The sequence below is a fragment of the Rhinatrema bivittatum genome, chromosome 1 (genome assembly GCF_901001135.1).
Source record: "Rhinatrema bivittatum chromosome 1, aRhiBiv1.1, whole genome shotgun sequence".
Taxonomy (NCBI): Eukaryota; Metazoa; Chordata; class Amphibia; order Gymnophiona; family Rhinatrematidae; genus Rhinatrema; species Rhinatrema bivittatum.
The window spans coordinates 146,284,749-146,297,313 of NC_042615.1; the positions used below are offsets into that span (position 1 = coordinate 146,284,749).

The window sequence follows — 12,565 nt, forward strand, 5'->3', positions numbered from 1 at the left end:
AACATCCCTGAAACACTCCTTGGAGCTTTTCTTTTTTATGCCACCAAATTTATGCATGTAGTTAACTTACGTGTGGATTTTTGCATGACTGAAAATCCAAGTAGGTGCCTCAAGCCATCTTATATGCAAAAGGCGCAATTTTATCCACACAAGCACAGAGATATGATTGAGGTTTTGAAAATTTCCCCCATTTTCCTCTATAAATATCAGAACTATAAGAAATCTATGGTGTATATGCCCAGAGAGAGATTTTGATGTTGTGTTCATCAGATAAAGCTTAGCCTCAGTCTTGGGGCAATGCCTTAAGAACAAAAGCAACTATTAGTACAAACTAAGACTCTCAGCATTTGCCAGTAGGCGCTGTCGCATTCCAGAGTATTTAGTAAAAAGACAACAGGGTGGCTATTAATAAAATTGATCCTGGTCATTGGAGTTTTCAAGAACAGCTGTTGACATTTTTTATCTACTGAGGAGCCAGTCCTGGAAAGAAGTTGTCTTTGTGTGAAAGTGTAAAACTTGTAGCAATATGAGTGAGCCCTCCTCATTGCAGTTCAACTGACAGAACCGACAGTTACAGTATAATCCTATGCTGGAACAAGATGTTACACAAATGCACATTTTAAAGAAGTAACTTTTCAAAAACCAGAGCAGAAGAATGGGATGTTAAGAACACTGATGAAGATAAAGAAGTTTATTTATTTGTTCATCGATTTAGATGAAAATCTCATTAAGGATGAACCTGTTTTTTTTCTCAATTGCAAAAGGAGAGTCTGGCTTGCAAATCACAGAGATAAGATATGGGAGCCGATGTAATAAGACCCATGCTGAAATGGGCGCTATTTTTCAGTGAAACAGAGAAACATAGAGCTAAAAAATTCTAACTTATCCCTATCAATTAAAAAGCAGAATGAAAATTCAAACAAAAAACAAACTTTGAAACGTTTGTATGCTAATGCCAGAAGTCTTAGAAGTAAGATGGGAGAATTAGAATGTATAGCAGTGAATGATGACATAGACTTAATTGGCATCTCAGAGACATGATGGAAGGAGGATAACCAATGGGACAGTGCTATACTGGGGTACAAATTATATCGCAATGGCAGATAGGAGCACCCGGGAGGCAGTGTGGTGCTTTATGTCCAGGATGGCATAGAGTCTAACAGGATAAACATCCTGCATGAGACTAAATGCAAAATTGAATCTTTATGGATAGAAATCCCTTGTGTGTCGGGGAAGACTATAGTGATAGGAATATACTACCGTCCACCTGGTCAAGATGGTGAGACGGACAGTGAAATGCTAAGAGAAATTAGGGAAGCTAACCAAATTGGTAGTGCAGTAATAATAGAAGACTTCAATTACCCCAATATTGATTGGGTAAATGTATTATCGGGACACACTAGAGAGATAATGTTCCTGGATGGAATAAATGATAGCTTTATGGAGCAATTGGTTCAGGAACCGACGAGAGAGGGAGCAATTTTAGATCTAATTCTCAGTGGAGCACAGGATTTGGTGAGAGAGGTAACGGTGGTGGGGCCGCTTGGCAATAGTGATCATAATATGATCAAATTTGAATTAATGACTGGAAGAGGAACAGTATGCAAATCCACGGCTCTCGTGTGGTCATTGTTAAAAAATACCATTCTAGAAGCACAGTCCAGATGTATTCCACACATTAAGAAAGGTGGAAAGAAGGCAAAACGATTACCGGCATGGTTAAAAGGGGAGGTGAAAGAAGCTATTTTAGTCAAAAGATCTTCATTCAAAAATTGGAAGAAGGATCCAACAGAAGAAAATAGGTAAATGCATAAACGGCAATTTAAATGTAAGACATTGATAAGACAGGCTAAGAGAGACTTAGAAAAGAAGTTGGCCGTAGAGACAAAAGCTCACAGTAAAAACTTTAAAAAATATATCCAAAGCAGAAAGCCTGTGAGGGAGTCAGTTGGACCGTTAGATGATCGAGGGGTTAAAGGGGCACTTAGAGAAGATAAGGCCATCGCGGAAAGATTAAATGATTTCTTTGCTTCAGTGTTTACTGAAGAGGATGTTGGGGAGGTATCCATACTGGAGAAGGTTTTCATGGATAATGATTCAGATGGACTGAATCAAATCACGGTGAACCTAGAAGATGTGGTAGACCTGATTGACAAACTGAAGAGTAGTAAATCACCTGGACCAGATGGTATACACCCCAGAGTTCTGAAGGAACTAAAAAATGAAATTTCAGACCTATTAGTAAAAATTTGTAACCTATCATTAAAATCATCCATTGTACCTGAAGACTGGAGGATAGCAAATGTAACCCCAATATTTAAAAAGGGCTCCAGGGGCGATCCAGGAAACTATAGACTGGTTAGCCTGACTTCAGGCCAGGAAAAATAGTGGAAAGTGTTCTAAACTTCAAAATCACAGAACATATAGAATCAGTTGTTTACTCTTTTGAAAAGTACAAAAACCAGGGGACACACAAAGAAGTTACTAGGTAATACATTTAAAACTTCTAAGAGAAAATATTTTTTTACTCAACACATAATTAAGCTCTGGAATTCATTGCCAGAAGATGTGGTGAAAGCTGTTAGTGTAGCTGTGTTTGAAAAATGTTTGGAAAAATTCCTAGAGGAAAAAGTCCATTAACCATTATTAAAGCAGAGTTGCCGAAATCCACTGCTTATTCTTGAGATAAGCAGCTTGGAATTTATTTACCCCCTTGGGATCCTGCCAGGTACTTGTGACTTGAATTGGCTACTGTTGGAAACAGGATACTGGGCTTGATGGACCTTTGGTCTGACCCATTATGACAAGTCTTATGTTCTTATGTTCTTACATCTTTTTCTCATTTTACGCCTATTTTGGAAAGCAACCAAACCAAAAATACTGCACAATTCAACATTAACAATATATTTTTTAACATATATACAGTGGAGATGGGACCAAAAAGTCATTATCAAAAAGTTTGTCAAACTTTCCCAATTTTCCTTGTGATTATGATCTATAATTACAATCCTGTAACCCCTTCCCAATGGTAAATACCCCAACAATGATTATGGATTATAATTATGAGATTGGTGCATAATTTTTAGCCCATATCTAACTTCTGGTGGTATTTAGGGAAGTTTTTATTTGTAATCTACTGGCTATGTGAAGTGTTTATACTAGTTATGGAGCAGGTGGTTTCCTGGTTTGATATGTGGTCACATAATTACTTGAATCTACTAAACACATGTGGCAGTATTTTTTTAGACTGATCTGCTGACAGTAAACTACTAATCTATTATTAGTTGTGAACTTTATATCACTTTATGCTATGAATGGAAAAAACAAAAGTTCTTTTCCATTCCAGTAGCTACTTTTTAAACATAGCTCTTTCAGAAATTGTAAACACACTCCAGTCAATAAATCTGCAGTGTACATCAATAAAACGATTCTTAAAATCATGTTGAGACACAGATTGAAAAACAGAACATTTTGCTCCATCACTGGTATTCAAAGTCTCCACTTCCACTTCTAATACATACTTTTCTTCTGCCTGGCAATTTCTCACTGTTCCTTTGGGCTTCCGATGTAATCAGAACTAGCCTCTGCTTATGTTACATTGATATGATCCTTCACCTGGAGATGTTCTCCCCATTAATAACACTTTATCCAGCACTCACCCATTTCTGTGATAATCCTGTGCTAGGTGAAACAGAACATGGTTCCTTCTGGATCTCTGTACATAAGCATACTCAGCTTGGCCAATAAGTGTTTCTAATGCATGATGATCATGATACTGTCCTTTGGAAAAGGCTGTAAACATGGCCTGCACATTATCTCCGGCCTCTATAAGCCTGAGAATCAGGAATTAGAATCAGGAAGTGACCGCTGGTCTCCAGTATGATATTCTAATGCAGATGATTCTCAGCTCTTGTCTTTGAGGACCGCAAACAAGTCTGTTTTTCTGGATACCTAAATTGTGCACGCAGTACATGAGCTTAGAAGGTCACATAGATCCCTTCTTCAGCATCTGAAGAAGGGACCTGCATTGTTTCAAAAGCTCATGCATGAGAACATCTTTCTTGCAAGTACAATAACATATCACATTCTTATAAAGTTCCATTTTTCTACAAGACCAGTAAGGCTACAAGAACTTTAATTCTTGTTGAAGTAGGTCTGATGTTTCTATTAGAATGATAAACAGAAGCTTAAGTGTGTGATAAGAAGCTCAGGAGTTTATTTGATAGTAATGTTGTCATATGGAAATTCATTTAACTAAGAATAACAGCTACTTTATACATATTTTTTTCTTTCCAGGTGTGATAGACAAAAGTTGTTTTGTCTCAAATGGTAGTGATTTGCTGACCACCCATGGTGATGCCCACACATATGACATTCCATTTAAAAATATGGCTGAAAATGCTTCAAATATGATGCCTACCATAGAGCTGGACAGTCAGTCTCCACCTTCAATCAAAAGTACATTATCCTATGATGACCAAACTCTCAAAACCTTCAGCACAATAAGAGATACCTTACACCTGAATCTTTTGACTCCTGTTACTCAAGACACAGCAATCCATTCTACAAATGATGGTATGGTGGTAACCAAAGAAGCCACAATTGAAGACCCCTGGTCAAGTAGTAATGAAAAAAATAAATCATTTTGGTCTAGTGACACAACCTTTGAGACACTAGACTGGACTGTATCCACACCAACAGCCAATCCAACAAGTCCAGCTGGTGAAGGAAGGAGAAAAGGTAAGGGAGAGGCAATTATATTTATTATAAAAAGGACAAAATAGAATCCAGACTGTAATCAGAACCCTTTAGAGTTCCGATGATAGAATCCAAAGCTGAATATCTGAGCACACCAGATGTTTGGAATTAGGATTTTCCAACCTGCAAAATATGTTAGTATAAATGGTAGTCATATAAGAACCTCCCATGAGAAAAGTATTACTGTAAAATGATTATATATTACTATTGTTTGTAGATAGAAGCTATGCTTTACTGTCACATAGTTTTAAATTTAAAAACCAGTAATTTGTTCTAAGAATTACAAGAATATTTTAACGAGTCTTAAGAGTATTCTTGAAATAAATCCACTGTGTAAGATAGAACACTGATTATTAAGGCAGTTTACCACAAGGCCCATCTCCTCGGCTCATCCTCTCATTGTGATGCTAAACTGAAGAATCTGCTTGATCTCTGCATTTAGGGGGCAATTTTCAGAAAGCTCGCATAGCTGCAAAGTATACAATGGCTTTGTACCTGCATATCTTGTAGCTAAATTTTCAAAAGGAAACTAAATTGCCTAGGGATACAATGGTCTCACAGACTTTGTACCTGCTGTTTCAAGTCTACTTGCATCATTTCCCTAGCCCGCCCTCTCACCTACCCTCATCTCCTCTCAGTCTGACTAGAAGCACACGTGCTGTGGAAGCCTATGCTTTCTTTTATCCAGGCAGAGGAGGACAATTTTCAGAAAATAATTTAGCTGGGTAATGGCTTTGAAAATTGCCCTAGGTTCTGTGCATCCTGGTTAGGTGTGTATTTTTATGCAAACTGGTGACAGGCGTTCTGGGATCAAGGTTGGGGCAAGGTTGGAACTTACACTCAGAGTTTTTGATTTTAAAAAGTCTGCATGTAAGTTTAGCCGCACAAGTTATGCCTTATGAAGAGGAGATGCAAATTAATCTGTGTGTGTCCCAGGTCAGTTATCTGCAAATTTCAAAGCAAACTTAAACATAGAAAAATGACAGCAGAAAAAGACAACATGGCCTAGCTAGTCTTCCCATCCACACAATTGCTGAGCTCTACGACTCCTACTATTCCCTCAGATATTCCCTGTGCTTGTCCTTTGCTTTCTTGAATTCAGATATAGTCCTTGCCTTCACCGTCTCCATTGAAAGGCTGTTCCATGCAGCCACCACTATTTCTGTAAAGAAATATTTCCTTAGATTACTCCTGAGTCTACCCCGTTTTCACACCCATCCCATGACTCCTCATTCCAGAGCCTCCATTCCATTGAAAGAGGCCTTCTTCCTGTGCATTGATACTTTGAAGGTATTTAGACATCTCTGTCGCATGACCCCTATCCCATTTTCCTCAAGGGTATACATGTTTAGATCTTTATGTCTGTCCCCATAAGCTTTATAACAAAGACCACTGATCATTTAAGTAGCTAGTCTCTGGACCATCCAGTGATACAGAAGCATTATGATATTCTCTGTTTTATCCTCCATTCCTTTCCTAATAATTCCTAGCATTTATTTGCTTTCTTGGCTGCTGCTGCACACTGAGCAGAAGATTTTAACGTATTTTCAACGATGACACCTAGATCCTTTTTCTGAGTGATGACTGCTAATGTGGAACCTTGCATTATGTAGTTATAATTTGGGTTACTCTTCCCTAAGTGCATCACTTTGCACTTGTCCACATTAAATTTCATTTTCCATTTGCATGCCCAGTCTCCCAGTTTTGCATTGTCCTCTTGCAATTTCTCACACTCCTCTTGTGATTTAACATCTGAATAATTGTATGTCATCTGCAAATTTGATCACCTTATTTGTTCCTATTACCAGGTCTTTTACAAATATATTAAAAAGCAGTGGTCCCAGAACTTCACTATTCATCTTTTCTCCTGGGAAAATTTACCATTTAGCCCTACTCTGTATTCTATCTTTTAACCAGTTGACAATCCACAATAGGGCATTGCCCCCTATCCCATGACTTTTTAATTTTCTCAGAAAGTTTTCATAAGGGACTTTGTCAAATGCTTTCTTGAAATCCAGATACACTATATCAACCTTCTCACCTTTATCCACATGTTTATTTACGCCCTCGAAAAAATGTAGGAAATTTGTGAGGCAATACTTCCCTTAGCTAAATCCATGTTGTCTTTGTCCCATTAAACTATTCTTATCTATATGTTCAGCAATTTTGTTCTTTATGATATTTTCTACCATTTTGCTTGGCACAGATGTCAGATTTACTGGTCTGTAATGTCTTGAATCACCCCTTGATCCTTTTTTAAAAATTGGCATTACATTGGCAACAATTACCAACAAGGGCCCTGAACTTGGTGGTCGGTGAAATAGATAAGTTTGGGAAAATAAGTGTGAGAGCTTGCTGGGCAGACTGGATGGGCCGTTTGGTCTTTTTCTGCTGTCATTTCTATGTATCTATGTATATGTAACTCTCCAGTCTTCAGGTACCATTGACGATTTTACTGCTATTTCTATCCCTATGTGCCCAAGCATCTTTCTGGCTTTTGTCATCACTTTATTCACCTGTTTTGCTACCTTGAGATCATCAGATGCGCACCCCCAAATCCCACTCTTTTTTTGTGCATAGAAGAATTTCCCCCCTATACTATACTGCTCCCTTGGATATTTGCATCCTAAATGCATGACTGCAATTTTTAGGTGTAAATCTGATCTGACACACTCTGAAACAATCTTCAAGCTTCATTAGATCCCTCTTCTGTTGTTTCCACACCTTCTGGTGTGTCTACCCTGTTGCAGATTTTGGTATCATCTGTAAAAAGATGATAGTCCTTCCAAAATATCACTTACGAGTATGTTGAAAAGAAGTGGTCCAAGGACCAATCCCTGTTGCATATCATTAACACCATTTGTAGCATTCCTTTCTTCAAGGTGAACCCCATTTACTCTTCTTTTTGTTGCCTCCCACTCAACCAGTTTCTAAACCAGTCAGTCACTGGTTTATTTATGCCATCTATGTGGAACCGCATCAAAGGCCTCACTGAAATCCAACGCTCCCCTCTGATTCAGCTTTTTGGTCACCCAGTCAAAGAAACTGATCAGATCTGTCTGACAAAATTTGCCTTGGAACGACATCTGCCCATCCTGCAGTCCTCTATAACTAATCCCATCTCTAAAGAAGCATTGAAAAGGTCAGCTAATGAAGCTGCCAAAACTTCTCTAAGTTCCCTTAATATCTTCAGATGTATTCCATCTGGCTACATTATCTACTTTAAGTTTAGTTAGCTCCTGATGAACTCAATCTTCTGAAAATTATTTTGAAGTTTACCTCACTTTCAATTCTACTGATGTCCATTTTTTGTGGTCCCGTTCCGTTCTATTCCTCAGTGAATGCTGAATAGAAATATTTGTTAAGCAATTCTATTTTTTTCTTGTCAGTCTCTACATATTCCTCCCCTTCACCTCTTCCTCCTATTTTACACATCCTCCTATTACCAACATATCTAAAAAAGTCTTGTATTTGCTATTTTTATTTACATTTGCATCTTTGCTCTCCTGACTACTTTTCCAGCTTCTCTTGGTTTTATCTTTCTGCAGTCTCATGTAGTTTAAGAATGCTAATCATTTTTGCCTTATCTTTTCAGCTACTTCTTTAGAAAACCATAGTAGTCTCTTTTTTCTCTTACATTTATTTACTTTCCTAACAAAAAGGTTAGCTGCTATTAAATTATCTCCTTAGTTTTACCCACTGTTCTTCTACTTCGCCTTGATTTTTCCATCCAGCTAATGATTCCTTGAGGTACTTCCCTATCTTAACAAAGTTAGTTATCCTGAAGACTAGGATCTTCACTTTAGAATGAACCATCACCGCCTATGCTCTAATACTGAACCACACCATAGGGTGATATCTGGATCCCAGGTGATCATCCTCTATGATATCAGAAATACTGTCCCCATTGGTAAACACAAGATCTAGTATTATCTTCTCCCATGTGGGCTTTTTTTTTTTACCAGATGGAATGGTTCTCCCTGCAGAGAATCCAGAATTTTCCTGCTTCTAGAAGGTATCGCAGTTGGGATGTCCCGATCAACATATGGAAGATTGAAATCACCTAGCAATAGCACTTCCCCTTTCATAGCAAATTAGTGAATATCCTCCATTTTATAGCTATCAATTTCTTCTGCCTGCAAAGGAGGGCTGTATATCAGTCACACCAGTATACATGAATGTTCCATTCCCTCTTTCCAGACTAACCCACCCTCCTTACCTCATAAACCATGCATTTCTGTTGCTTTAATATTATTTTTGATACATAGTACCATGCCTCCCTTTCTTCCTATTCTGTTCTCCATGAATAGATTATAGTCCAGCATAATTATATCCAAGTTGTTTTCCGTGTAGCCATTACATCCAAGTCACCCTCTTCCATGACTTCCTCTAGAAATGGGACTTTTCCCCCATACCATGAGCATTAGCATACATAGTTGTCCTGAGGTTGCCTTTTCCCCCCTGTTTTATACAAGTTTTAATGTTTTATTTAATTTTTTGGTTTATACTTAACTGAGCGCTTTTATTGACCAAGCAGCAGGTATTCTGTTTGTTTTTCTTCAGTTTCTTACTTTCATTATTAGAGAGCGCTTTTTGTAAGTTGCTGCACAGGGAAAATATGATGTAAAGCTGAAGTTGTATTCTATCTGCCCTAGATATTGCTGGATCACATGCATCTAGACAGTGTTTGTACTACTGTTTGATGACATAACTTGCAGAAAGAACACATCCTCAGCTTCAGTAAAAGCTCCATTATCCTGCACTCAGCTATCTGGAATGCTCGACTAACTGGCATTTTGTCCAGATAGCATCTTGGGAGTGGGAGAGGGAGGAATGACAGGAGGAAAGGGAGCAGAGTGGCTTTTTTTTCTGTTGTGCTCTGTCCACTCCAGCATGACCTCTTCCCTCCTGTTCCATGCAAGTGACAGCAGGAGGGGCATTGATAATCAAATGGATTAGGAAGCAAAGTAGCAGGATTAGGAAGCAAAGTAGCAGGAGGGGCATTGATAATCAAATGGATTAGGAAGCAAAGTAGCTTTTCTCTGCTATGCTTTCTCCTCTCCAGCATCAGACAGCCCCTTCCCTCCTGTTCCCTGCAAGAGACAGGAGGGAAAGGGAAGGGAGGGAAAATGAGAAGGGAGGGTTGGATTAAGGAGCAGAGCAGCTATTCTCTGTTGTGCTCTGTCAGTATGTCCAATCCAGCATTTACCCCCTCCCCTCGGGTTTCCTGCGAGAGGCAGGAGGGGAGGGAATGGGAGGGCAGGGGAAATGTCAAGAAGCAGAGGGGTCTCAGGTAACCATCATACTTGATTACCCGGAATATCCTGTTCTCTATGCATGCCAGATAATGGGGCTTATACTGTATTCTGTTCTCCAGGCATCAGCTAGACCTCAAAGTCAGCACATGCAGCAGCCTGCACAGTCACTTGTATCCCCAGAAGGGTAGTTTATGTTATATCTCTGTTAAGACATTCTAAACCATAAAGCATATTCCAGATGTAATCTTGCTAAAACCTTGTACATTTATAGAAAGCCAGCATAATCTTTCCAAGTATTTCCTATTTTTATGCAATAAAGTACAGCTGAAATTTATTGCCCATCATCAGCGTTGACAGCCAAAGTTCATTTTCAGTGCTGCTACTATTAATTTCTTTTTCATCCAATTTGTATACAGCATGCATGTTACCCGTGGCAGGATGCATTGCCTTACATTTGTCTGTAGTATTGAAGGTCATTTGCTATCTACTTACCCAGGCTGCTAATCTGTCTAAACCAGTGTATGATATAAACAACAGAATCTGGATTTATATGGTAGCTCTTATTCAGAGTAGACCCCAACATGTTTTCCAACTCATGCCTTTAAAAATATATATATGATCACTTCAGGGAAGGGAGGATATGCTACCAGTCTGGTCATTAATCTTTTTTTCTGTTGAGAGTTTCCAAAGGGGAGCCAGATTGGAAAACCTACTATTATTATTACCCCATTCTAGTTGGCTAAACTGAAACTCAGGGAGAAAATGTGATTTATTTAAGTTTGTACAGAAGTTCAGGGACAGAGCTGGATTTGATCTTATGAATTTCAGGCAATTTCCTGGCTCATAGTTTAATATTCCATCCACTAGACCAGGGGTTGGCAAACATTTTAGCCAGACGGCCACACTGGGAGTCTGGTCCAGAGCAGGGGGCTCCCAGGTCAGCATAGGGGAGAGTGAGGTTCCCCTTGGAGGTCTGATAGAACAGCAGCAACATCACTTCTGGCTTTATGAGGTCATTTTCGGCCTGAAGCGAAATGCCATAGCCATATTTCAGTGGGTCCTGACACACCTCTGCAGGCTGGATGGATTCGTCTTGTGGGTTGGATGTGGCCTGCAGACCGTAATTTGCCTACCTCTACACTAGATCATACCATCTTCCTTCTGTGATATTTACATGTTCCCATTATATTAGACTTCCTATTTATTTTCATATCATCTGCAAAGATAGCAAGGTTATTTTTAAAATTCACTGTTAATATATGTAGAAAATATTATAAGAACTGGTACTGGTCTAGTGCAGAGGAACCTGGTTTTGACTCTAAACTTGGGTCTTTCACCTTCCAAGTTGGTCAAGACTGGATGGAGGTTGCTGTCAAAACCTCATGTGGTGGGAGAGTTATAGTCATCATGCAATGGCAACATCTGGTGGCTGGATTTCAGGCCCATGATTACAGAGTTCCACGAGATACTCTGGTGCACAGTCGCTACAATGACTGTATGAAAAGTAAGTTGGGAGGAGATATGAAATAGGGTAAACATTTCCTAGGTGGTTGTGAGCGAAGGTTTTTAGCACCCGATCCCAGCTATGGTTCCGACTCATTTGAAAGCTGAAAGGAGAAGAACGAAACTGCTAGGCCTACCCCAAAAAATAACTGCTAACGAACCCAATACTGACCTACTTACATATTTATCCATATTTAATTACTTGCTGTTTATATGTGTCCTTGAATTTTCCATCCATTTGCACATTTTCCCACATAATTCTACATCCCTAACCTTTAGGCAGCTTCTATGAAGTGCAGTTAAATGCTTTTTGTTTGTTTTAGGAACCAAAGGAATGTATTTCTGTTTACATTTGATTAATGATATTCTTTCTGATCTTCTAATTTTAGTATATGTTGTTTTGGAGAGAGACATGAAAACTGAAGTAATCTGTGGGAATGATTAATTGCCTAGTTTAGGGCTTCTCAAACCTATCCTGGTGACCCTACATAAGGGTTGTTGCAAGGTACTTTAAAGATCCCGAGCACAGGCCCATAGGTGCTTCCACTGCCCCTGTTCTCCCAAAATTTTGCTAAATACATTGAAGAATCATAATTACCTCCTCCCTCCAACCACAATCTTCTAAAAATAGATAAGACATCTCCTACTGCAAGAACAAAACAAGCCAGAGTGCTATAGATCTTTACACCTGCCTGGCCTCATCAGGCATAAGAGCAGCATTGGAAGCCTGGCACTTCTATCCATCACCTCCCGCCACTGATTCCTCTCTTTCCTGCACCCTGCATGAGTTCAAAGAGCTTATTGATACAAGCAGGAGAAAGGCAGGCCTCAGTGGCAGGAGGAATGGGTTAGAGGCACGGGGTGCTGGTGCTACTCTTATACTGGCTGGGGTGCACAATTAAAAATTATATATTTATAACAGATTTTACATAAAAAAGGACATTCAAAGTATAGTTTTCTGAGGTAAAAATAAGTATTTATTTATTTGCACAAATTTATGTTCCGCACATTTGATCACGGCAGATGACATCATCAACATATATAAC

At 39.0% G+C, this 12,565-nt stretch overlaps 1 protein-coding gene across 3 annotated transcripts in view; it reads left to right on the forward strand.

The window, feature by feature from the left end:
* The window catches only part of CORIN (corin, serine peptidase), a 513,735-nt gene that overhangs the window by 81,630 nt on the left and 419,540 nt on the right, over positions 1-12,565 (forward strand). For all 3 annotated transcript variants that reach the window (XM_029588293.1, XM_029588313.1, XM_029588304.1), the window contains exon 3: positions 4,297-4,740. In XM_029588293.1, coding sequence (XP_029444153.1) covers positions 4,297-4,740 — 444 coding nt within the window. The remainder of the gene's footprint in view (positions 1-4,296; positions 4,741-12,565) is intronic.